Here is a 27155-nt window from a genome sequence, read left to right on the forward strand (position 1 = left end):
GTCAAGCCTGCAGTTACCCATGATCATCTTACTGCACTCCAGCAGGAGCGACAGAGGCCCCATCTCTACAAAAAATAAAAAAAAATTAGCTAGGCATGGTGATGCGTGCCTGTAGTCCCAGCTACTTGGGAGGCTGAGGTGGGAGAATCACTTGAGCCCAGGAGGTCAAGGCTGCAGTGAGCTATAATTATGCCACTGCACTTCAGCCTGGGTGACAAAGAGAAACCCTATCTCAAAAAAAAAAAAAAAAAGTGTTCCAGTGCTTTGCTTTTTAGAAGCAATAATGCTTCACTGTGTTCATATGATTTGTAAGAATCACGCTTCTTGAAAACACCACAGCGTTTGGGCCGTAAATACTAACTTGACAGATCTGGGTAATCTTTTGGCTCTAGGATCCCCATAGAGAAATACTATAAAGTGTCTTCCTCTGTCAAAATCCAAGTGCTATTATCTTATGCAGTGATTCTTGGCTTTTTTCCAGTCATCTGTAAGCTACTGCAACTTCTAAAAGTTTTGCTAAAATGATCTATTTTTGAAACTTTTTTTTTACTACTTGATCATTTAAAGCCATATGTATTTGAGAACTCATCTCATTAAATGTATCATTTGATATGTTTCCCTACCCTTTGTTATGAAAGGCTTAGGATTTTTTTTTTCTTAAAGCTACATTGATGAGTTAGAGTCTTCAGATTCAGTGTTTATGATTTTTATAAGGAGGCCATTTTCATTTTCAAAATGGGGTCTCACTGTGTTGTCCAGGCTAAAGTCACTGTTGCAATCATGGCTCACTGCAGCCTCAAACTGGGCTCAAGCAATCCTTATGCCTCAGCCTCCTAAGTAGCTGGAACTACTGGTGTGAGCCACCATGCTCAGCTCCAAAGTGGCCATTTTCACTCTCCTCCTTCCCGTTAGTTATTTGGGCCATTTGAGCATCAAGGGTACCTCCTGAAAGCCTCTAACATCAGCATCAGGCAGTTGGATGAGCATCTTTTTATCCCATTCAAGGGAGGCCTGCAGCTGGCCCTCAAGAAATTGTCCCAAAGAGACAAACTTTGGCTAAGGAAATCTGATGCTTCACACAGGATGTGTAAGTTAAGTGGGTGTGTTGCTTTTTGTTAATGTGTTAAGTAATGTGAAGATTGTATACTGTTTTCATTAAAAAAAAGTCACTGGGTAATTGGCTAATGGAAGCCTCTCATCTTGCTCACATGTATTGATTAATGAAATAATGCAGTTTTGCTTTTGTTTCATAAAGCAGGTTGTGGATCACATCATTGCCTAATTTTATTAAAGACGGAGTGAAGAAATTATTTGATTCCACTTTAGAGACTCTTCCAATGGAGGTATTTGGGAAATCTGTCATTGTGCAGTAGCAAATATTTGTATTAAAAAGAAGCGGTTTTCCCCCACGGGATGTTTCTCACCCCTGTTCAAATTTCTTAGCATTAAGTCTTTCCTTTTTTGAGGGAGCAGGGTAGGGGGTAGGGAGGCGAGTTCATTTGATTAAAAGAGGAAAAAGGGCTTAGATCTTTGACAGGTCAGTTTGTTACTGAGACATTGGGCAAGTTATCTGAAATTTGTTTTTTTTTTTTCCAATGGTCTCATAGCCACTTGGAAGTTATGTGGCTAAATGAGAACATCAATGTCATAGTGTCTGGGGCCTTATGGAGGATTAGTCATTGCTAAATCTACATTGACCTATGAACCCTAGTTTCCTGTTTCAGCTCCAATGGACAAAATAACCCAGCCTCCAAAGTCCAGTTCTGTTAGCTGCTCATCATAAGGCAATACTAGAATAGTGAACATGGAACCAAACATGGCTGGGTCTCTTAAACTCTCTGAGCCCGTTTCCTCATTTTAAAGCAAAGGCAATACTAACTACAATCCAAGGTTCTTATGATGGTTAGTAAAAATATCTGTGCACATATGTAGCACAAAGCCTGCCCCTGGTCTTCTTGGAGAAAGAATGGTGGCAATGCTATCTGACCAGGGGACATAGGAACAATAGAGTCCCGTCTCCAACGGTCTGTCTATACTCCATTGTGTTTCTTAAATGCAAACCAAACAGATCAAGCAGATGAACACTCTTATTATTTTTTAGGTCTCAGTCCCAACCCGCAGTGTGCACCACTTGGATAGATTGCGTGGGACCAGAAGGAGCGCTGGACTAGGAGTCCTTGGAGGCCCCCTCTCCTTACCCCCAGGCCTCACTTGGGTTCCAGTAAACTTTCAAAGGGTTTGGAGACAATCAAGGGAGGGAACTTCTTTCCAAGTGGAAGAAAGCCTTGGCCATGGCCCCACCTCAACTTCTGAAGAGTATGGTCGAAAAGTTATAATCCCAGAGAAACTGGAGCTGAATCAGCTTTTTCTGGCTGGACCAGTATGTGGCTGTTCTGCTTGTGGGTTGATGCAGGGTATGGGTGCTGGAGAGCCTGAGATCCCTTTTGTCAACAACAGACACTTTATCTTATCTGCCCTCCCATCTGCCACCTGTATACACACATGGAGGGCTCCCTTTGGTGGGTTTACAGTGACCCTTCCCCCGGAGTTCTGAGTTGGAGAAAGATTTAACAGGTATGCCACTTCATTCACAACACAGCACTTTATTATGGAATATGTGCAACTTGGTGTAAGGATTTCTGAAATTCATACCATTTACAGGTATTTAATGGGTTATAAATTTTCAATGTCAGAATTATACTTAAGTCATGTTAGTAATGGTCACTCCTTCTGGCCCAATGGATTTAAATCTTCTTCTGCCCAGTTTCCTCTTCAATCAGACTTTCCTGAAAAATATATAACAAATATATCAAGACTGACTTTACCAGCTGAATTTCATTACATTTTTGACATTTTAATTTCTAAAATATCAGTCTGGAAGGAACTGGTCTGTTTGATTTTGTACTCTAGTTAGTGCTAGGGAGACATGATAAATTGGGTTTGTTGTTTTTTTGGTTTTTTTTTTTTGAGACAGAACCTCACTCTGTCACCCAGGCTGGAGTGCAGTAGTGTGATCTCAGCTCATGGCAACCTCCACCTTCCAGGTTCAAATGATTCTCGTGCCTCAGCCTCTCTAGTAGTTGGGATTGCAGGCATGCATCACCACATCTGGCTAATTTTTATAGTTTTAGTAGAGACAGGGTGTCACCATGTTGGCCAGGCTGGTCTTGAACTCCTGGCCTCAAGTGATCCACTTACCTCGGCTTCCCAAAATGCTAGGATTACAGGCATGAGCCACTGTGCCTGGCCGATTGGGTCTTTTTAAGCACTTAATATACATAAAATCTACATTAATAGTTTAAGGATGAGTTGTGAGGAAGGAAGTGAAAAAAAAGTCTGGTCAATTACTTTGCTATTAAACCAGCCTTTGCTTCAATTTCTTCATAATGTCATGTTTGACAAATTTCACTGCTTGCCATTTTTGTAATGCAGTAAGCAAGATTAGAAAAAGAAAGGAAATAGGCTGGGCGTGGTGGCTCATGCCTGTAATCCCAGCACTTTGGGAGGCCGAGGTGGGCGGATCACAAGGTTAAGGGATCGAGACCATCCTGGCCAACATGGTGAAACCCCATCTCTACTAAAAATACAAAAATTAGTCCAGTGTGGTGGCGCATGCCTGTAATCTCAGCTACTCGGGAGGCTGAGTCAGGAGAATCGCTTGAACCCAGGAGATGGAGGTTGCATTGAGCCGAGATTGCGCCACTGCACTCCAGCCTGGCAACAGAGCGAGACTCCGTCTCAAAAAAAAAATGAAAAAGGAAATAATGACGTCTGCCCACTTTTTTCTTTGTTCTGTGGGTATATTAAGTTGAAGTCACTGTAGACAATTAAAATTACAGCTTATTTTTATATATGATTTATTTGGGCTTTCCCAGCTCCTAGGCATAACTGATCATTAACTGTAATGCCTTCTGATTGCTGCAAATAAGTGGACAATAGAGATCAGAGAATATCAACATTGAATCCAAGATTCAACTTAAGTCAGGCACAGTGGCTTGCACCTTTAATCCCAGCACTTTGGGAGGATCTTGAGGCTGGGAGTTTGAGACCAGCCTGGGCAACATAGACCCTGTCTCTACAAAAAATTAAAAAATAAAATCAGCTGGGTGTGGTGGCAAGTGCTTATAGTCCCAGCTACTAGAGAGGCTAATCTAGTCTCCAGAATTGCTTGAGCCTGGGAGGTTGAGGCTGTGGTGAACATTGATTGCACCATTGCACTCTAGCCCGGGGAACAGAGCAAGATCCTGTCTCAACAAATAATTTTTTTAAAAGATTCAATTTATACATTCAATTCTCTTTATACTTTTTCATCAAAAACCTAATATGATTAGTGTATTTCCATTTTGGGGGGTGGAATTTGGAGGTGATTATTGTCCTATCAGGAAACTGGAAATCAAATCCATCACTCTCTAAATTATAAATTTAGTAGTTTGGCATTTTTCATTCCAAAGAAGAGAAAAAAAACCCATCTACAGCAGTGTTTCTCATGTCTCTATTCCCCAAGGTTCTGGAAAACCATGTAAGATAAAGCACAGTTGCAGGATCAGGTGGAGGGCTGTGGAGTAGCCTGGAGTGGAGTAGTCTAGGGGGTTTGGTGATTTTACTTAAAGAAATGAAATGCAGCAGTGGGAAGAAATTTGTTTTGTTAGTTATCCCAAAAGCTAGAACCAGGATTAACAGATAAAAGTTACAGAGAGATTTCAATTCAACTTCAGAAAAAACAAAACAAACAAAAAAACGTTTCAGCCCCTAGTGCTGTCTAACCACCAACTGGGATTGTCATGAAACACGGTCCTACCACAGGAGGTAACAGAGGAGTCAGGAATGTAAGCCCCGCAGTATCTGGGAGGTAGCTGTCCTAAGTGATCCCCAAAGGCTTATCTACCTCCAGAGCTCTATGCTGTGATCATGTTATGATCACTTTAACTTACCAGAGCTCCTTTCAGGTCTCGGAGGGGAGAACGTGGCTGGTGCATGGTGCATTCGAAGCGTTGGGTTTCTGCCAGTTGACCAGCCTCTTTGACTATCTGAAGAAAGAGAATGTGATGCTTTGAGATGGAGATAAAGAAATGAAATGGTGTTTTCCATTTCTACCAAAAAATTGTGGAGAGTGGGGTCAAGGGGGATGTGGGGCTGAGGGAGATTGGGAAAGTTGCAGGATTAGCACAGGGACTTTAAGGACACAGATCTGCCATCTGACATTTCTACGGAATGGCATGGGGATCTGGAGATAATGGAGACAGTAAGAAGATATCACATTTTCCCCTTAAAGATGAAAAGAGGGAGGCACTTTGAGCCTCATGAGAGTCAGTATACCCAAAAAAACAAAAAGCAAAAAACCCCCAAGAGTTTATAGTTGTAAAAAAGGTTGGTTTTTATTTTCTAGGTTTTACTAAATATGTTATAGTTCAATGAGATTTGCTTCATGTATAACCTGCAGAGAAGAGGCTTCAGATTCTGGGTCTTCTTTAATACTAAATTATCTTTATTATTTCTCAGAAAAGAGATAATTCCTTCCAATGATAATGAAATGATTTAAAATTTTTCCCATTCTCAGCCCTAGGTTATTTTTCAGGTTAATCAGCTAACATAGATGGCTTCTTTCCTTACATGACCCTGATGAGTGGTCATATTTTATAAACAAAAATCCTCCCGGCACTTTGGGAGGCCAAGGTGGGAGGATCCCTTGAGCCCAGGAGTTTGAGACCAGCCTGGGCAACATAGGGAAACCCCATCTCTATAAAAAGTTTTAAAAATTAGTTGGGTGTGATAGTGCATGCCTGTGGTCCCAGCTATGCAGACGGCTGAGGTGGGAGGATCACTTGAGCCCAAGAAGTCAAGGCTGCAGTGAGCTGTGATCGTGCCACTAAATTCCAGCCTAGATAACACAGCGAGACCCTGTCTTAGAAAATAACCCCAAAAAACAAGAAAGCAAGTACCTTACGTTAGTGTTGGTGCCAGTCCTATAATCTAATCTATATGAATTTAAATCAGCATGTTTTCTACTACGTTATCTTATCATCTTGAGTTTGCTAATTCCTGTATTCTACCAGTCTCCAACTTTGCTTAAATGCCCCTATCAGTGAAAAGAAATTATAGGGCATGCATCCTTGATAAGGATACTCATTTATAAATTATAAAAATGTACTGATCTAATATCATAGATATTTTTAAAAGATGAAATGAGGAAAAAAAATACGAAGTTCTAACGTTTTTTCCAAATCCCAAAGAATCATCTTCTGATACAGACCTTGACCCTATCCCATTGTTTCTAATTCCTTTAGCAATCCCATACACTCAGAGTATGACGTGCTGTCTCACACTTGTTGCTATTAATATATTCTTTTGGAATTTTTCCAGCTCTTTGTTTAGTCCCTGTGTGAACTGAAAGTAGGAATGGGACTTCTACTTTGTAAGTGCCTTATCTCACCTGGAGCATCTAGGGTACAACATCATAGAATATTGCCATTGGGGCTATCCTGAATGTTTAATATAGTTAAATTGAATCAAATCACTATGTCTTATTTTGAAGCTGAGAGAAACTTACCTCTTGGAAAGAATCAATCAAATTTTCGGCATCTCTCTTTCCTCCAGGGCGCAGTCCATAGGACCAGTGCTGGCTGGAGCAGCCTTCCACGCACCAAGTCAGTAGAATAAGGCCAGCTAGGAGTTTTTGAATTGGCTTCATTCTAAGGCACATGAATGCACAATCAAATTAGATCCAGACAAGGTTGAGTATAAACTAAAAGACCTCTTTAGTGAAAAAGCTAGCATCTGTATCACTAACCCTGCAGAAGATGGAAGTCGGAGTCAGTTTTTACATACAGACACTGAAACTCAGAGACACCTGCTGGCTTGCCTTTAGTTTCTTAGCCACTGGGGACAAAATGAGTACTTAAACTCACATGTTCAGGACCTTTTTAGTACTAAAATAGTCTATACTTTTATTTTTATTGTTTGGTTATCCAAACCCCATAATTCATCCCTTATCAAGTTCATCATTTTGCCTTAACATTTCCCCTGTTGTGGATTGGTCTTCAACTCTTTCATTCCTAAGATAAAGAGAACTGAGTCATCTGTTAAGAAAAGTAGCTCCTACTAGGAATCTCTGGCTAATATAAAATTGCTTGACATTACATGGCTACCCCATGGTACTAATGACATTTTTCTATTTATCCTTCAGTCTTCCTAGCATTACTGCTGGCTGAACCATCTGTGGGAGAGAGGACTCAACACTGTTCAAAGTAGTTAGTCCCAGACCAGATGCCTTCCTAGCCAAGGGGGCCTCTAATTTTCTAATGAAATGTGTCTCCAAGTTAATTTTCATTTGATGGGAAAGAGGCTAAAGACTAAATCAAACACTGGTCGATAAGCTGTGGGATTCCCCAAAGCCTGGATCTCTGTGGCTGGTGATGGCAAGGACAGTGAAGGACAGGACATCATTAGATACCGTCACACCTGGATTTAGCCCTTGGGCTGTCAAATGCCCTGTAGACATACAATAGCATGCAATCTAAAAAAGAAAAACTCGTGCTAGAAATAATACAAAGCCTTTTACCTGTTTAGAGGCAGAGAGCCAAAAAGATCCCAAGCTTCCCTTGAAGTAGGTTGAGTACTGTGACTTTTCTGTTTTCCTATCTTCCTTTTTATACGGAATTTTTCCAGGACATTGAAATCTTTCCTGCTGGTAAATTATACTGCAAATGGACTATGCTTTTTTCTTTTTTTAATGGTAATTTTTAAAAATCCTCACATAAAGCCCTTTAATGGTGTATGTAATTGGAACACCCCCTGGTATATCTGTTAGATTTACTTAAGTGCAGCCATTAAAACATCAGCTAAAACTTTTATAGCTGAGGACACAATTCAAAGAGATTAAAATCTAGCTAGGTTGGATTCCCTTGAGGAAACCAGCAGACCTATCAAGAGTTCAAGGAAAATAGATGTCTTAGATTAAGTGAAGTCAAATGCATACATAACTTCCACAAAGGAGGCTATACAACAAATATAGGACATTGAGTCAGGATGTCTGGGAGCTTCTGGCTCTTGGATTCTTCATTTGTAAAAGGAAGGGTGTAGACTAGATGGACTAGATGATCACAGAGTTGCTTCCAATTTTAAAAATCTGATTTACAAGTAAGTGACACTATATACCAAGTTCATGTAGGATCCTAAATCAGACAGTTGTGTGTTTGAAAATTCCCTCATCTACCCACCAGGTTCCCTGCTTGACTTACCTTGAAAGCCTTCTAAAGCATCAAAAAGGCAAGAAACATATTCCGAGAGCAAGACCATATTGAGCAGACTTACATCAACAGATCAACTCATTTCAGTAGATGCTTATTGAGTTAAATATGCAAATCACTGTTAAGGGCAGTGGGAACAGAAAGATGAGAAATTATAGTTATTTAATAAATAGCAAATGTATAAGAGCACTCATTACAATAGCCATGCAAAGTGGGTATCATTATCTAAATTTTATAGATGTTCCACCCCAGAGGTGCAACCGTGGACGTGTTATTTACACAGGACAAGCATGTAAAATACACACACAACCATTACTCTTAATTACATTTATTTGAATACATGGTTGTCTTCCCCTAATTTACCCCTAGGCTGAAACCTGTAATAGTCAAAGATCCCATCTTATTTAAATCTCTCTTAATAAACCCCCGGCATTTAGTGAGCATTCAGTAAGTATAGGTTTGAATGAATGAACGAACGAATGAATGAATAGAAAGCAAAAAGCTTTTAACCAGGTAAGACCTAATGCTGCCTCTATTTCTGCATCAAAGATATGCTTTATCTGACACAGAATTAAACTTTCATGTATAATTGGCTGTAAATCCTGTTATATTAGCTAAGCTGTAAGATGGCTAAAAAAAATAACTGGATATTTGTTCATTTTACAGCTGGGAATGGCAATTTCCCCTCATGTAGGATGCTAAACCCATCAGTCATTGCACAGTCTCCTCTGGAATAACTACATTTGCAGAGATTTCAGAGTTAAGAGAAATGGTGTCTTACCTAAGTAAATTCCCTTGCTTTGTCCAGCCATCTCTGTGGAGGCTGTCCAGTCCTCATGATAGCATAGAGAAGGGAGTACACTTTACAGTATAACTGCAAATAGAGGAGAATTTAAAAATAAAACGTAAGTATTTGACTTTGTTCCATTTAAATTATTTCATTTAGACACTTTGACTCATGTAAGTGCCATTCTGACATGAAGAGTGGAATCTCATCTCACTATAATATGCAAGTAGGGACTGACTGTTTTTCAACAAGAGTTCATTATGGTTGAATAGTGCTAGTTTAAATTGTCCAATTGGTTTGTGTTTGCTGAGAGATGTGCCTCTAAGTATTGCTTAAGTAGAAAATGTGGTCTCTGGATAGGACTAATGAAATGAGAGTTAAGACTTGTGATGCATATTGTCAGGTGAATCACTTATCTCTGGGTAGGTAGGCCTCACTGGATTTCTTGTAGGTTATTTCTAACAGTTGGGATTAAATTTTTGAAAAATGTTTTGAAATTATTAAGATGAACACAGCAATACTGTATTACTCAGCATTCTCTAGAGGGACAGAATACATACACACACACGCACATAGGAGAGTTTATTAAGTATTAACTCACACGATCCCAAGGTCCCACAGTAGGCTGTCCGCAAGCTGAGGAGCAAGGAAAGCTAGTCTGAGTCCCAAAGCTGAAGAACTTTGAGTCCAATGTTCGAGGGCAGGAAGCATCCAGCACAGGAGAAGGATGTAGGCTGGGAGGTTAGGCCCATCTAGACTTTTCACGTTTTTCTGCCTGCTTTATATTTGCTGGCAGCTGATTAGATGATGCCCACCCAGATTAAGGGTGGGTCTGCCTTCCCCAGCCCACTGACTCAAATGTTAATCTCCTTTGGCGACACCTTTACAGACACACCCAGGATCAATACTTTGCATGCTTTGATCCAATCAAGTTGATATTCAGTATTAACCATCACAAATATGGTCTATGAATTCATCCAATATGCTGTTGTCCTTACAGTCTCCATTAGCATTGTCTTAGGTCACACAGATCTCAAGGCAAGAGTCAACTTTGTTTTGTCTTACTTTCTATAGCACCAAATAGGTTATCAAGCCACTATGCAATTAATGAGTTTTTGATATTGAATGACAAACTTAAAACCATTTAAGGATTCCATGGTTAGGTCAATTTATCAAAAAGTTAAATATAATAAATTGGGTTTAAATAATTGGATTTTATATTTGTCATATTTTTTCTAAATTTGAAAGAATGGCTTTAGAGAAAAAACTGCTTCATCAACATCAAAACACCTCAAAATTATTACAGCAATGATCTCATAATCTCACTGAAATGACAGTTGAAAAAAATCTTTTCTTGCCCTAATGTAAAATCTCAGCAGGAAGCACTTAAGGTTAACTCCTGCTGACATGTCTAATCAGGTTGTAAAAGGGTTTCAGAGAATTAATCCTTGGATAAGGTGCTTTATACTGAAATAATGTAACCACTTTTCTTTGTAGTAATGAACCTTTTAATTTTAAAGGTAATTCTTCCTTGGGGACTTACTTAGTGCAATTCTAAGTTTTTTCCATATATTAAAGATGATTTAAAGTTGACATAGGGCAGATTTACAGTACACATAAGAGTCATAAAATGAAATGGAGAAAATATTCCAAGTCTTGATTTATGATTGAACCCTTCATAAGAATAATTAATTTACAGCATTTTCTACCAGAATTTCCTTGAGACTATAGTTGAAAGAACTAGACTACAATAGATAGTATTGCTTAGTTACTTGAGTACCAAATTTGATTAATGCAGGTAATCCAGCTAGTTTAATTTTGATTTAAAACCTTTTTCCTGTCATCCCAACAGCTGTATTTTTACCTATGTGTACAGACATGTTTCATCTCTAGGGTTAATGGAAGTTTTACTATTTTAACGGTTTCTTCCCTCCTTAAAATTCTCTATCCTAGTTATCAGGCAAAAAATGTTTTGGGGCATACTATTTATCCAGTCTAATAAAGCTAACTGGTAATATTCATCACCTAAAGAGTGATGAATTTAACACAAACAAATTAAACGAATTATTGGGGAGGCAGTCTTTTGTTCAGAATTCATAAGGTTTGTGTTGTTAGCATGGTGTATTTTTAAAAGAATGATAAAAATAATCATGTTTAAAGAAATAAATTTACTTTAATGGTACTTTCAAAAAGACTAATCCATAACAAATTAAGTTATACTGTATTTCCTTTGCTACCCAGAACCACAGGGCTGGTTGTCAATACATATTGAAGAAATGTAAGCAAAATACAGAAAGTGATGATTTTCAAAAGGAAGAGAAGAAACTCCTTTTCAACACTTTATATCATTTATTAATGCAGTATACATTAGATCTAAAATCTGCAGTTTCTAAGCACACCATGTTTAGATCTTTCAGATCCTTCTGCAGTTTTAGGTTATTTCTACAGAGGTACCTTTAAGTGAATGAATACCACATTCTGTAATTCCTGAAAATATAGTACAGAGTGAAATGATTTAAATATAATTTAGGCACATATTGATTATGAAAATAGATTCTCTCTCAATACAATACTTCTCTGTCTTGGTAAAAATAATAAAGCAAAGAAAATAATTCATTTCTGAAGTTGCTTTCCTTCACTTGTAAAGGTCTGATCTCCTCCCACTATGCATATGTACCCTTTACTGTTAAGGAAAGCTTTGCATATGTAGATATAGAAGAATAAGCTACGTAAATACTAAAGATATGTCATTCTCCCAAAGGAGACACAGGTGGTTTTCAATGATTCCTTGCCTCATGTTGATGAGTCTGTAGAATTCAGAACCCATTTGGACACAGCTAATATCCCTGCTCTTGGGGTAGAAAATAAGGACACCAAGTCATTGGTAGGGAGGTACAGGCCCTTCCTCTGCTGCTGCAGAGAGATAATGACTCAAGAAAATTGGGCTAAAATTTGTTTAAAAAAAAAAACCACAAAAAAAAAAGTAAAAGAATCACAGGTGCTGACTGATTGATAATTACATCTTGGACCAGCCAAATGCCTTTATCTTTACGTCTATTTTTTTGGTGGCTGTAATCAAATGTGTGTTTAAAATTCCTCATTCCCCACTGTAGGGTTCTAGCTGCAATTATATTACATCGCCTTTTAGCAGGCAACTCTACCATATTCACTCATATAAGCTTTGATTGCAGTAGCTCTGGATTTAGTATCTATTTCTAAGCTGGCCCTATGTAAACTATTTGGTATTCGAATTAAATGAATATTAATGATGCACCTTGGTTTTTTTGGTTTTGAAGTATCTTCCTATGCTTGTGATGACTGTATGAGAAAACTAGGCTAATAGTGTAAATAGACAGAATTGCTTGATCTGGTGTTGAGTGGAACTTGCCTAGAATGAAATTCTGAGAAATTCTCATTTGTAAGTGTTGTAGTGATAGGTAAGTTATTCCTCCATCCAGAGTTCCACTGTACCTTTGGAATGACAGTGATGTACAATGATGTCTTTCTTTCCACTCTGTCTCAATCAGTAAGAACTGGATATTACTTTAATTTAGCTACTGTTCTGTCCTAAAAAGTAAACATTATAAAAATGAACCTGAAAAGAGTCTTAGGGAGTCTGATCTCACCATATTCATACGGTGTGACAGGTATTTAAAGAGGGGAGGCATCACTAAAGCTATTTATAAACCTGAACAACCTTTTCCAAGTTTTCAGAAAGTTTTAACAATTTAAATATCCATACCGCATCTAGGAATTCAATAAATATAATTGCATATGTTGTGCTTTCCATAAATTAAAATCCTCAAATGCATCTCAAACCAAGATGGTATTTCCACATCATGCCTATTTAAAAGCAAATATAACAGATACTATGCCTGGTCATAAAACCAGGTAAACCCCCCTACCCCATTCAAAAGGCAGCAATATCTAGTTTCCCTACATCTATTAAATGAGTGCTTTTCTGTTAAAAATCAGAATATGGAAAAAAAGTCAGTTTTTTCCCTTATGCACCACTCAAAACAAGCATAATCCTCTAAATGTTTTTTTTAAATTTCCTTACAGTGTTATTTCTTCTAGACAACTGAGTGGGTGGAGAAAGAAAAGTGATAAGGAAAACATTTTCATCTTTTACATCTTCCTCCAGCCCCTAAAATTCTCATCTGACACTTTGTGACATGTGTAGTGGTGTCAGCATCTCTTCAAATATAGCTCCCTTCACGTTGGACCCTCTCAGGTTGGCTTCTTGAAGATCACACCCAGACAGATCACAATTCTGCAAGATGAAAACAATATTCATGTAATTCATGTGGAAATTTCAGGCCTTATCTATTTCTGCTCAAAATGATTTCTGGGGCAGATTAGGAAAATGTTCTTATACAATAAAACTCAGTTAATTTCCGGAAAACTGATGATACACCACCCTAAATTAAGATGTTCTTCTATCTGTATTTGTTACCTCTAGTTAATGTTCAGGCTGATCACCATAAATATGTATAAACAAAGGTTAAAGAGGAAGCATGTCCCTTGTTCTTGCATATTTTATAAGGAGACATTGAAAACAGGGGTCCCCAACCCCTGGGCCACAGACTGATACTGGTCCATGGTCTGTTAAGAATCAGGCCACACAGCAGGAAGTCACCAGTAGATGAAGCTTCATCTGTATTTACAGCCAGTCCCTGTATGGCTCAAGTTACAGCCTGAGCTCCACCTCCTGTCAGATCAGCAGGGGCATTAGATTCGCACAGGAGCGTGAACCCTATTGTGAACTGCACATGTGAGGGATCTAGGTGGGGTACTCCTTATGAGAATCTAATGCCTGATGATCTGTCACTGTCTCCAACACCCCCAGATGGGACTGTCTAGTTGCAAGAAAACAAACTCAGGGCTCCCACTGATTCTACATTATGGTGAGTTATATAATTATTTCATTATATATTACAATGTAATACTAGTAGAAATAAAGTGCACAATAAATGTAACACGCTTGAATCATCCCAAAACCAGCCCCCGACTCTGATCTGTGAAAATATTTTCTTCCACAAAACCAGTCCCTGGTGCCAAAAAGGTTGGGGACCACTGATTTAAAATACAGAATGGATTCCAACATAATAAATAAATACACACACACACACACACACACACACAATTTTTTTTTTGAAACGGAGTTTTGCTCTTGTTGCCCAGGCTGGAGTGCAATCTCGGCTCACTGCAACCTCCACCTCCAGGATTCGAGCTATTCTCCTGCCTCAGCTTCCAGAGTAGCTGGGGTTACAGGCACTCACCACCACGCCTGGCTAATTTTTTCTATTTTTAGTAGAGACGGGGTTTCACCATGTTGGCCAGGCTGGTCTCAAACTCCTAACCTCAAGTGATTCGCCCACCTTGGCCTCCCAAAATGCTGGGGTTACAGGCATGAGCCACTGCGCCCGGCCCCAAAGTAATAAATATTATCAAAACAATTTTACTATGATCCAAGAACAACAACAACAAAAGGAATGAGATGGGGGGAAGACTTTTTTTTTAATCTGAAAAGATTTTACTTAATCAAATTGTGTAATAGATTTTTCCATTCCCTAGCCCTAGTATGTTTATAGCAAGGAACTGCCCTTCTTTTTAAAGCCCCAAAGGTACGTATATAATACAGTGAGTTTGACAGATGTACAGAACAGTGTAACCACCGCAATTTGAAGCTGTTTCTTAATTTGTCTTGAGATCACGGAGCAATAAGATAGAGATTCCACTTAAGTCCCTGGATATGATAGGGGACAATGGTTAGAGAGAAGGGTGACTAAACGTAACCTGTTTGTTAGGAGAACAAATGTCAGCAGCTCTCCCCTCAATAGTCAACCTGATCAGTCTTTGCAATCAGTTACAGAGAGGGAGGCTTTTGCTGCTAGGCCACACTGAGTACACAGTACTAAAACCAAGGAAAAAAATATAATCTTAGGTGAAAGTAATGTAACAAACAATAAATAATTGTGCTCGTGATAGGATTATACTTAGGCCAATTCTCTTTGCCTTGAAGTTGAAAGGGGCCTGCTACTCTGCTACCGAGAGCTATCAAGATATCTAGGCAAAAATATTATGAAAAAACATTAACAGCAAGCTAAATTTTGACATACCGTTCTCTGCTATCCAATTTATACCAGATTTCATAGCTACCAGCCACATGTGGCTACTTAAATTTAAATGAATTAAAATTAAATAAAATTTAAAAATCAATTTCTCATCTGCACTAGCCAAATCTCAAGTGTTCAATAGCTATATATGGGTGGTAGCTACTATACTGAACAGCACAGATATAGAACATGTCCCTCCTGCACAAAGTGCTATTGGATAGTGCTGATATAGACCTATCAACAGCTATCAAGTCTGCTAGCTAAACTGGCAAATTAAGAAGACATACAAATATAATTCTTTGAAAAAGATGACCAGGCAAAATTATAATCTCAAGCTGAAAACCAAAAAACATATGGTTCCAATTTCAAATAGACTTTTCCTGAACCTGATTTCAAACCTGGATATCATTTAAATTTCTCAAGTAGTTTAAGAAGTAATCTAGCCCATTTAATTCTATTCGGAATTAAATTTTATGGAAAATGCAATACATTAGATAACACATCTATCAAACTTATTTACTTGAGAAAAACTCAAGGAAAAGGAGAGAAATGAAATCAACTTAGACTGAATGTCAGATGAGTCTTCCAATCCAGTTTTACCAGCCAACTACTTTGTTTTGATTTCAATAAATTTTGCATGAGATGCTTAGTAAGTCTAGAGTAATAAAAATTCTTAAAGTGTTGGTGAACTCACCTCTAAATCAGTTCCTGCCAGAGTTGCTCCTCTGAGGTTACAGTTCTTCAACTTTGCATTTTTTAAGGTAGCCACTCTCAGGTTAATTCCTGTCATCTGACTTCCTTCCATATCCACACCTTTCAGATTAGCACCTACAGTGAACACATTCTGGGAGTAGTTTAACTTAAAAATATAGTTATCTACCTTCAACAGAACTGCAAGATGACTTAATGGAGGCCTCTTTTAACTTTTGGAAATTAATCTAAAATCTTGTCTCTCAACGAACTTATATATATAAACAGTTTACTGATGAAAGAATGCTTTCACAATACTTTTGAGGGAAGAAATTTAGTTCTGTCTTATGATAGTTAGCACTTTCATAATATGCCTCTACAGGTTTATGATAAGGGAGTTAAGTAGTCTCCTAAATATACAAGTAAACAAAGTGATCAGTCACAGATAGTAACAAATTAAGAAACAATACATTAAATCTAAAAATGATTTTTAAAAACTCCCTGGCTTTATGCAAATGAAATTTTTCCTTTTGGTCAGTGTAAGAATATTTTATTCCATTTGAAAGTTTAAGATGTTGATATTTAATTTTCCAACTAAAACCTTATTAAATATTTGAGGTTTTATTTTTTCTGAGTCCTCAATTTTGATTAGCATTTGACTGAAACCAAATGGAGGTTTCTTACCACTTTGGAAGTTCTCCAAATATGATGACAGAAGAAACCTATCCCCTACAGCTATCCTGTTTCACCCTTAACAATTATTTTCCAGGGCTTTTTCCTTTACAGTCTGCTTCCTTCGTAGAATAGGTATTTACAGAAAGGATCTCACCTTCTAAATTGGCTTTAAGACCAGAAGGATCCTCAAAATTACACAGTTTCAGGGATGCTCCTTCTGCATTAGAACAGAGCATCTTGACTCCCTGGAGATTCGCACACTGCAAAGAAAAGAGAAAAGTCCTGGTTGTAAGGTTCATAATTTTGTTCAAATTAGCTCAAACAGTAAAAGAAAAAAAATAGAAAAGAGGGAAAGGCTCAACTCAAAACACTCATAATCAAGAAAAGAGGGAAAGGCTCAACTCAAAACACTCATAATCAATTTTATTTTCTGTTTACAATAAAGGCTTTTCTAATTAAATAAAGTAAGAACTGGGAACATTTGAAAGAAAAATTTTTTTAAAGAACTGTTTTTTAAAAAATAAATGCAAATTAACAATAGCATGCTCATTTTACATGAAACATAACGGTTTAGATAAAGAAGTTGGGTGAGTCAGAACTCTGACACCTCTATCTCTATTTTTATAAACATACCTATGCATGACAATGAAACAGTCAAAATGTATGGGTAAGGAAGGCATAGACTTGTTAGGGGTATGGATTTTCTTATTACTGTAGGAATCTTGATGTTCTAAGTGAAATTCTTGATATTCTAAGATGCTACTACTGCCTTCAAGTCAGAGGTCAGAATACAAAAGCCAGCATTTAAAGGCATTATTTAGCTAGAAAACACTAACAAGATGCTGGCTGGGTCTTTCTGCACCAACCATGGCTAAACATTATTAACCCTGAGCAGGCACATCACAATGCATAATGCAGGGCAGAGAGTAAAATGGTAGAAAATATATGTTTTAAGACTTTATTTTTTTGTTTTGTTTTGTTTGAGACAGTCTCACTCCGTCACCCAGGATGGAGTGCAGTGGTGCTGTCTCAGCTCACTGCAACCTCTGCCTCCCAAGTTCAAGTGATTCTCGTGCCTCAGCCTCCTGAGTAGCTTGAATTACAGGCATGCACCACCACGCCTGGCTAATTTTTGTATTTTTAGTAGAGATGGGGTTTCGCCATGTTGGCTAAGATGGTCTTGACCTCAAGTGATCTGCCTGCCTCTGCTCCCCAAAGTGCTGGGTTTACAGGCATGATCCACCACACGCAGCCAAGAGTTTTAAATTATGTTCATTTATCTCAAAGCGTTTTTGACAAACATCTTTTTTTTTTTTTGTCCTTAACACAAACAAAGATGCCTCTCGACATTTCACTATTTAAAGATTAGGTCCTTCTAACTTTTTTTGATGTTAGTCTTTTTCCTGTTTTGCTACTAACCTGACCCTTCATGATAAGACAGAATAAAGGACAGTGAAAGTAACTAAAATGCATATTTGGTAGATTTTGTTACTCGCCCTGATACACAGCTTCATGGAAAAATAAGCTGCAGCTAATGAGTAAAACCCAAATTAGAGTAATCCAATAAATGACTACCAAAAGCAAGATGGTATTAATTCAAAAGACATACAGACATGGGCCTTGGTGGTAAGGAACTTAAAGTTGTTAAAAATTAATAGATTTCATTGTTGGTCTGCATATATCTCTAACTTCAAATAAACACAGATAACTGTTATAAATACATACATATACATATATATAAATATACACATATATGTAGAGAGAGGGAAAACGCCACTGAGATGTTAACTTCCACAAACTGATGCATACCATGTTTATTTCAAAATATCTGTCAAATACTTCTTGAGCAATAACATTTTCCCATTCCAGAAATGAGGTTGAATAGATTTCAAGGTTCCTTTCAGCTTTACCTTTACAATTAGCTGAAAATATGAGTCCTGATAAATAAAGTACAGTATATTGAGGAGATCAAGAACTAATTCCAAGATTTAATTTCTTATTAGTTGCTAAACCTTTCAAGTCTATGTTTAATAAAGGATATCAAACCTGTAAAACCAAATTCATTTCACTTTCAGACCTTTAGTCTTATATCAACATAATAAATTATCTGTTTTCAACTAAAAGCTCCAGTAAAAGATAGTTATAATTCCTGTCTCAAAGGCTCTTTGAGACTGTTCGATAGACTAAACATTTAATTTTCTCTTGTAGCCTAAAATGATACTTACGTCAAGCACTGATCCAGAGAGATCAGCTCGTTCAAGATTTGCACAGCAAAGATTTGCATGTGCAAGATTACAGCGGCTTAAATTGGCCATTTTGAAGTTAATGTATCGAAGGTCCAAACGAGAAAGATCAGCACCACTGAAGTTCAAACCCTGAAATAAAAAAGCACAAATTGTCACCATAACTAAATCGTCTGTTTGTATTAAATTTAATTACTATAGCTAACCACCAAGTTTTTTTTAGAAGCAATTGGCAGTTCAGTCACTTGGAGTTTATTACAAAACATGATAAAATGGAACTTAGATACATAAAAGAAGTGTCCTTAAATAGGTTCCTCATAAAAGAAACTCTATCGATATATACATTAGAATATAGCCTGGCTATAATTCATTTCTGTGTAGAAGCTTCTAAAGAGGGATCCCTGTTAGTCCTATACCTGCTAATAAGTATTTAAACCTAATTATATTTAAATTATTTTATTAATTCAGTAATTCAAAACAGTTTATTAGGCAAAAATGAGTACTGTGGTCTTTACAATTTGAAATGCTATAGTACACATAAGTAAAGTACCTGCCACTGATCAGCCCATATATTGCAAATGTACAAATACTGACTTTTAAAAAACTGCTGCAATTTCTATGCATTATTCATAAACTGTTGCATGAGGTATAATTAGACAATTTAAAAAGGCTATTATTGCATCTCTTTTTGGTTAACCATTTCAGAACTAAATCAATGCTATGACTCATAATTAAATTAGATCTTGCATGTAAAAGAAAAACAAAGCAAGATAATCCCAAAACACTAGAAGAATGTAAAATTTCATTCATAGATTTGCTGATAGAAATAATTGATGTAAAAGTCTGCTAATTACCTGGCATCGCAGTTCTGACTTGGTTGGAGTTGCTAGCAAAAATCGGACAAATTCCTTTCGGGATATTGGTGAATGATCCTCCGGTGGTTGAGAATTCTTAAAAAAGATATTAAGAAATTAGTGGAGTCTTTTGGGAGATAGCTACAATGAATGTAACACTGGCTAATGTAAAAACAGGCTTACCTTTATTGCCACTTCTAGGTGTTCAATCAATGAGTCAATACCAAAAAATCTTGCTTCTTCTAACACACCTATCAGAACAAAAATAATTCTGAAACAACCTAATTTAGTGAATGTATTACATTCATTTTGAATTTACTAAAATACGATTAGTTCACATAATCTTAACATTTAATTGCCTTTTTAAATGGAGCAGATCTGAACAGGTTTGCCACAAGTATCTTTTACATACTGAATCAGAAAATGATAGAAATGAATAAAAGTTTAAAAAGTACAAAAAAGTCAAAAGTATAATTCAGAAATCTGTCTTATAGGAGAATAAATTTAAAAAATATTTGTAAATACTAAAAGAGCTTTCATTTATCATTTACTTTAACTTGGTAAAAAAAAATGTACATCCTTTACATGACTTGGTATGTTTACTTATTCTAATCTGTTAATAAACATCATCAGAATGTGTGGGAATACATTTGGGTTCCATTATCTTTCAAATGAGAAGACCTCAATCAGTTGGCTGTTGACTCAGTAAAAAACTACTTAGAACTCTGGAATTACAAAGAAAGTATCAGACATAATCCCTCCCTTCAAACACTTACAAGCTAATAAGGGTAAGTAGATACAGAAAACCAGAAGCAGTTATTTGGGAAGAATAATACAATCTTTTCTGTGAAGACCAAACTCTATGGTCAACAATCCAATTGTAAAACAAACATCATCCAAGGTACAGCATCGGGCTACCACTCTGGCATACAGGGTCCACATTTCCCCTTCAAGAGGCATCCAAAGATTATGCCATTCCGTTCGGATATATATATCCCTGGTGGAAACTCAACATATTATAAAAGAGGTTCTTGTGGGCCACGCTCTCAATTTGCCAAGGTCTAAGTAAAGCAGAACTCTTAGGGAATGCAGCCAGGATACGTTTCCAATTCTAGGTTTAGAATTAAACCTTTAAAACATCCAGAGAAGCCATAGAAATACAAAAGACAGGCCGGGCTCACACCTGTAATCCCAGCACTTTGGGAGGCTGAGGCGGGTAGATCACTTGAGGTCAGGAGTTCGAGACCAGCCTGGCCAACACATGGTGAAACCCTGTCTCTACTAAAAATACAAAAAATTAGCCAGGCGTGGTGGCAGGTGCCTGTAGTCCCAGCTACTCGGGAAGCTGAGGCAGGAGAATGGCGTGAACCCAGGAGGCGGACCTTACAGTGAGCCGAGATCGCGCCACTGCACTCCAGCCTGGGTGACACAGCAAGACTCCGTCTCAAAACAAAAAAAATACAAATATTAGCTGGGCATCATGGTGTGTGCCTGTAATCCCATCTACTTGGGAAGTTGAGGCAGGAGAATCACTTGAACCCAGGAGGCATAGGTTGCAGTGAGCAGAGATCACGCCATTGCACTCCAGCCTGGGTGACAGAGCGAGACCCTGTCTCAAAAAAAAAAAAAAAAAAAAAAAAAAAAAAATCTGGATTTGAATCCCAGCTCTGCCACTCACTACTTTTTGGTGTTAGTGAAATTACTGTAGATTGTTTTAAAGCATATAATTACTTGGGGCAACCTGTAGGCAATGTAAAGAGTTTGGATGGAAACTGTACTAACTGAAAACAATGCTTTATAAAATGAATCCAGCAGAGAGCTCTGCTTTTTGAACACTTGAACAAATAAAAGAAATGGTTGAGAAACATGAAAAAGAAAAAACTAGCAAATCTTGGTAATAGCTTGGTTTGCAGATGTGTGACACAGCATGGATAAATATATTTCTGACGTTATTTTCTAGGCAAGTAGGATACAAAATGCTATCAATAATTTGAAGAAAAATTAAAATGGGAGAAATAGAAAGCAACAAGAATTTAGTTATAAAGTTATAGAACTAGCTAAAAGGGTCAAATAATATCTTTTTTTTTTTTGCAATAGGTACATGTTCAAGGGAATATAAAGTTTGTTATAGCAACACTAAAAGTTAATGGGTGTTTTGTATTTCACTACAGAAACTGTAAGCCAGCAGTCCTCAGGCTGATTCTGATGTGTTCAGCATGTAATGTTTTCAAAACAAAAACGTGTCACATAAAATTTTAGATACCCAGGTTTTCTCTAAAAACCAAGGTTCTGGCACTCTACGTCTGACCACTTTGCACATGGCAATGATCTGCTGAAGCTGACAGGCATGTGACCTCAAGATTGCCAACTGCCTACCATTCCTCAAGTACTAACATCACATCAACTTCAGTCACTTGGAGGCCTATTAGCTTCCAAATATGTAACCAGTGTTTTATAAGGGCTTTGTCTACATCACCTCCATGAATCTTCACAAAAATCTTGTGATGTAGATAGGGTCAAGAGTGCTTTTAACACTCATTTTTCCAATATGACTCAGAGAAATTTCCCCAAGTTAGTCTCCCTAAGTTAGCAAGTTGTAGAATCAAGACTCTAATTGAGAATTATGATTGCAAGGCATGATTTGCCCTCTTGACTACTCTAGTTCTCACATAATGTGGGGAATATCCAGAACTTGGAGCCAAGTTACATTCTTAATTCAATTTTTAAAAAAGGAAACAACAAAATCCTTTAAAGTCACTTGTGATAGAACGTAAATCAATTTAGAATATAAAGTTGATGCGTATGGCTTACATATTTAGCTATAGGTACAAAGACTATCTACCTGAAGGACCACCTGCCCGTGCCTAAATCTATTTCTACACCTATATCACTCATATACATGTGAAAACATCTAGTTTAAAAAATAGAAAAAATATATACTTTTACTTTATGGAAATACACTGTTACTGAGTGAAACAAAGTTAAAATCTTAAACTTACAAAAATGTGAGTAGTTACATAATTATACTGAAAGGCTAAATAAACTCACCCAATAAATTAATGCCATCATTTACAATGAGCTGTCCATGACGCAAGTAGTTCAAAATGGGTTCGAAGTACTCAGGACTTCGGTCAATTAAGAAAGCTCCTCTATGATCTTGCTTATTTCCCCAGACACCTGTGTTACCATTATAATAAAGAAAGTCCCCCATAAACAAAAAATAAAGTCAGAAATGTATGAGGAAAAAATTACTAAATATAAGTTTTTACTCTTAAAAACTGACATAATTAGTAAGTACAGAAGGTCAGGAGTTATAAAGTCAGCACAGATATAAAACAGGTAAGATGAAATGTGAAAACAACGTGTTATACTCACCTTTGTCCTTAAACATGTGGGCCAGCATACTGTCAGGTTCTTTATTCACTAAAGTGCTCCTAAGAATTCAGGGAAAAAAATTGATTTCTCCATTTGTCTTTATAAACAAACATATTTAAGTCAAGAGTATACTCGATCCCAGCTGCTCTCTCAAAAAGATGCATGCTACAACCTGGTAGGAGTAACGCTGGGAAACAAAAACGTGCAGTAAGTTGCCATTTATCAGATCCCTTCTAATAGGGTACTTCCTTTGATTTAAACATTGTTTTAGTTTCCTTTGCTTTAAATACTTGTCTGTCTATCCTGTAAGCAAATTATTACATAATAATATTCTTGATCTTCCAAACTTACATTTTTCTGCCCTTTAATAAAAGCAGTTGTAGTCTCCACAAATTTCAGTAGTGTTAATTTTTACTTATATTGTGTGTTTATTACTCAATATCTTAAAAGCATGTTCTAAAACACTGAAGTGATGCCTTTTATGCTTTCTCTGGAGTGAGCCATGTTTTTTTCTTCAAAAAAAGTTATAAAAAATGGTTTCAGATCACAGTATATTTAAGCAGCATTTGAGTATCTTTTAAGGAAATCAGCAAATTGAAGAACAAAGGGTACACAGTGCTTCTTTTGCATTCTCTTTCTAACACACATACACACACACCTACCGTGTAGTTGTAAAGTACCGCCCTCCAACATTTAATGTCAGCCAGTCTGTGTGGAATCCTGACAATCCCTCAGGAGGCTTAGAATCTGTCTGAGGATCTAGAGATGACATGTAGAAAATAATACAAATATTAAGATTGGGGATTCTGGGAAGATGGTAATGGCATAATTTTTTAAACTGAATACACACATAATAAAAGCATACCAGAGCTACTAGGACAGCAATACCCAAACCCACAGACTGCATCTAAAACAACACTAGGTGATAAGGTAGTCCCACCAATACCAACAGCTATAAGAGCAGCATGCTTTCAGCGCCTGTGAAAGAAAAAGCAGAGAGAAGCAACAGGGTATATGATGAACCCATGAATGTTAAAGCCATCCATAGATACTGACTTCATTGCTTAATAAGTCTAGCTGAAAACAACAGATTGAGATCATCCCAAAAGTGGGTGATGCAAGTAGTCTGCAGTAAGATCTTATAGGGCTGAAAATAAACTCTTAAAACCAAATGGCCAAAACTCCCTTCCATGGACAAAGCCCCATACTGATAAGATGCTGGGAAAATAATCCAAGTTGAATGCAACAAAGACAACAGAGACAAAAAAAAAAAGGACTCCAGATGAAAGTTAAGAGGTTTAATAGACCAGAATATATCAGAAAATGAGTTCTGTGTATTTTAAACACTTCACAAAAACAACAGAAAAGGGAACTCTAGAGCCATGAAATTAGAAAAACTGTCCTGTCAGCCCTCTTTTCAAGTTAAGAAGAACTAATTTCATATAAAAATGAGCAATACAAAAGGACTGATCAAATGTTAATACAAAAGTGTTAAAATAATAATTGTCCTTATAGATAATGAAAACATGCCAGAAATACCCACAAAATAGATCAAAATTATAATCTAATATTCCAAAACATGCTAAAAGAAGTTTATACAAGGTATAAAACAACAATATAAACCAGGATTTAAAAATTCAGAAATGAGTAGCAAGAACTCCCAAGAGAATTAGAAATAAAAGAAAAATGATTTTTAAAGACTAAAGCAAAAGAAATACAAGAGTGATTAAACACAATAGACAATGACTTAAGGGAAAGAAAAGGTAAAAAAGAGAATAGCTTGAAAAATTAAAAAGAAATGGTCAGACATGGTGGCTCATGCCTATAATCCTCTGGGAGGCCGAGGCGGGTGGATTGCTTGAGCTCAGGAGTTCGAGACCAGCCTGGGCAACAGGGCAAAATCCCAAAACCCCATCTCTACAAAAAATACAAAAAAATTATCCGGGCATGGTAGCACACATCTGCAGTCCCAGCTCCTGGTGGGGGGCTGAGGCAGGAGGATCACTTGAACCCAGGAGGTTGAAGCTGTAGTGAGCCAAGATCATACCACTGCACTACAGCCTGAGTGACGAAGTGAGGCCCTGTCTCAAAAAAATAAATAAAATAAAAAGAAAGGAAAAGAAAGTTTCAAACATAAAAGACAAGTGTAAAAGATCCACCCTACATACAATAGAGTCCTGAAAGAAGGAAATCAAATCGAAGTGAACAAAATAAAAATGTCAACTTCAAGAAAACTGTACTGAAATTTTAAAATACATACACTTGAAACTATATATTGAAAGGATCCATCACATACTGAGAAAACCAATCCAGAACAACTCAGAACACCAATAAATATTCTACTAAAATTACTGTACTTTAAAGAAAGAGAAATATCCTTTGGGTGATCTATGAAAAATAATCACATAAGAAAGATCAGATTTTTTGAGACCGACACCTCAGGCCAGAATAAAATGCAGTAACATATTTAAGATATTCAAAGAAAAATAATGTGAACCAAGGATTTTTCAATAGCTTCACTGAGGTATAATTAACACAGAACAAGTTACACATACTAAAGTTTATAATTTAATAAGCTTTGACATATAATTTTATACCAAAATTATATAAAGATGGTGGATGGCAATGGCATCTTGCCATTGGAAGATGTCACCGAATATTGTTCTCATAGTATCTTGGAGAGAAATCTACTAGAGAACAAGTTTCAGATAACCACTGGAAACATAACAAAAGGATTGGAGGTAAGTGTACGCTTGAAGAAGTAAAACTAAATGAGTGTATAAAGGGAGACACTATAATATACAATGGCTATATGTTCTGACAATTCAGAAACAATACAATTATTTTTAAGTAAGGGGAGAAGGGATTTAGCATATGAAAAACATTTAACTGTTTTTAGTAATTATATTGGTACTGAAAGTATTGAGTTTGTTACTCTGACATTTTTAGATGTGTTCTGTATGGGGTAAAGTAAATGAGTAATTATGTGACATTATAATTCTATTAGTCTCCATGTCCCTGAAAGTCAGGACTATTGATATAGAAAAAGGAGACACAGATGTAAGACAGAAGAGGATAAGTAAAAACCTTATAATCCTTAATATAAACTTTAAGTACTACTATGAAGCCATGAGTTATTTCATCTATCCATATTTTGTTATATACGACATATAAACTTTATATCCTATAACATATATTATATACAAATTTTATCTCTACCTATATATTTTCAATTCTGTCCACCAAAAGGCATAGCAACAATAATGAACCCAATAGCGAAGAGCCTCCCTAGCACCCAGATTTGTCTTGGAATGACACTTCCCACTAAAAAAAATCAAGGCTTGTTGGAAAAATGTTGATCCAGGTCCAAGACAGGAAAAGGTTTTAAGATGAACACCAGTTATTCCAGATAATAAGAAAGCCATAAAATCCAACAAGGTTTGTTAAAAAGACCCGAAGAGATTTCCAGTGGCAAAAAATTAAGACCATCTGAACATCAATAAATGCAGAGGATGAAAATATACCAAATATTTTTAAATCCATGAGTTAATAACAATAAAAAAACCTTAATTGATCATTTTTTATTGTGTTTGTATGCAGTGGACCAATTAAGTGACCACTGCCTGCCAGTCACTGTTAGGCCAATGGATAAAAGAAGATGAGAAGTTCTTGCTTACAGTTTTAAGGTAGAGACAGACAGACAAGAGTATGCACTTACTTCTAAGTTGACAATTGCCTGTGCAACAATCCTGAGAACTACTTCCACTCACCAAATGCAATTAGTATGATGCTTTAAAAAATACTTAAATATTCAGAGTGTGGACTGTATGGATCTAAATAAATCAAATACTTTATCTTCCTTTCGGCCTTTTATTTTGAGATATACAACTATAAGCTTTCTTCCAAATCAAAGGGTAGTGTGTGTGCACACCTGTGTGTGTGGTTGATACCAAGTCATTTTTTGGCTGATCTGATCACTGTAAAATACTGTCAAACACTACTTACGCAAGCAATATTTACTCACAAATATGTAATACAACACGTAGAAAAATTTTGACATTCACCATCAAAGAAAAAATTTTCAAACAAAACAATTGTTTCTAAGATCAAAACTACCTTACTATGTTACAGTTAATGAATATGTATACCTCCAGAGCATTTTAAAG

At 36.8% G+C, this 27155-nt stretch overlaps 2 protein-coding genes across 5 annotated transcripts in view; both read right to left on the minus strand.

Annotated features, from left to right (window-relative positions):
* Positions 1-2583: 2583 nt before the first annotated feature.
* GNRH1 (gonadotropin releasing hormone 1) lies at positions 2584-9755 on the minus strand. 3 transcript variants are annotated; one of them, XM_063816252.1, is made up of 6 exons: positions 9635-9755; positions 9028-9120; positions 8238-8364; positions 6548-6689; positions 4932-5027; positions 2584-2786 (listed from the first exon to the last, which is right to left on the minus strand). In XM_063816252.1, the coding sequence occupies exons 4-6, from the start codon at positions 6686-6688 to the stop codon at positions 2745-2747; spliced, it is 279 nt and encodes a 92-aa protein (XP_063672322.1). In that variant the 5' UTR covers position 6689; positions 8238-8364; positions 9028-9120; positions 9635-9755; the 3' UTR covers positions 2584-2744. The 3 variants fall into 3 exon arrangements, with proteins under 3 accessions (XP_063672322.1, XP_063672321.1, XP_063672320.1); XM_063816251.1 differs by having other exon boundaries at positions 7559-8364; XM_063816250.1 differs by having other exon boundaries at positions 6548-8364.
* A 1607-nt stretch (positions 9756-11362) lies between these two features.
* Positions 11363-27155, minus strand: part of KCTD9 (potassium channel tetramerization domain containing 9) — a 30148-nt gene continuing 14355 nt past the window's right edge. The window contains exons 4-12 of one of the 2 annotated variants that reach the window (XR_010159227.1): positions 23652-23748; positions 22990-23048; positions 22663-22791; positions 19798-19865; positions 19615-19710; positions 18743-18892; positions 16672-16777; positions 15847-15996; positions 11363-13306 (exon numbers count right to left, since the gene is read on the minus strand). Coding sequence is in view for 1 of the 2 variants with exons in the window: in XM_001161064.8 (XP_001161064.1) it covers positions 13190-13306; positions 15847-15980; positions 16672-16777; positions 18743-18892; positions 19615-19710; positions 19798-19865; positions 22663-22791; positions 22990-23048; positions 23652-23748 (956 nt within the window). In the remaining variant the exon portion in view is untranslated. The remainder of the gene's footprint in view (positions 13307-15846; positions 15997-16671; positions 16778-18742; positions 18893-19614; positions 19711-19797; positions 19866-22662; positions 22792-22989; positions 23049-23651; positions 23749-27155) is intronic. The other variant, XM_001161064.8, reaches the window with a different exon arrangement.

Source organism: Pan troglodytes, chromosome 7, assembly GCF_028858775.2.
Source record: "Pan troglodytes isolate AG18354 chromosome 7, NHGRI_mPanTro3-v2.0_pri, whole genome shotgun sequence".
Classification (NCBI taxonomy): domain Eukaryota; kingdom Metazoa; phylum Chordata; class Mammalia; order Primates; family Hominidae; genus Pan; species Pan troglodytes.

Excerpts from the sequence above, each read along its gene's own strand:
- GNRH1 (XM_063816250.1), bottom strand. The coding sequence starts at position 6,700 with ATGTGCCTTAGAATGAAGCCAATTCAAAAACTCCTAGCTGGCCTTATT. Across the intron at positions 5,028-6,547 it reads TGATTGATTCTTTCCAAGAG|ATAGTCAAAGAGGCTGGTCA; the intron begins GTAAGTTTCTCT and ends CTCTTTCTTCAG. Across the intron at positions 2,787-4,931 it reads GAGACCTGAAAGGAGCTCTG|GAAAGTCTGATTGAAGAGGA; the intron begins GTAAGTTAAAGT and ends TATATTTTTCAG.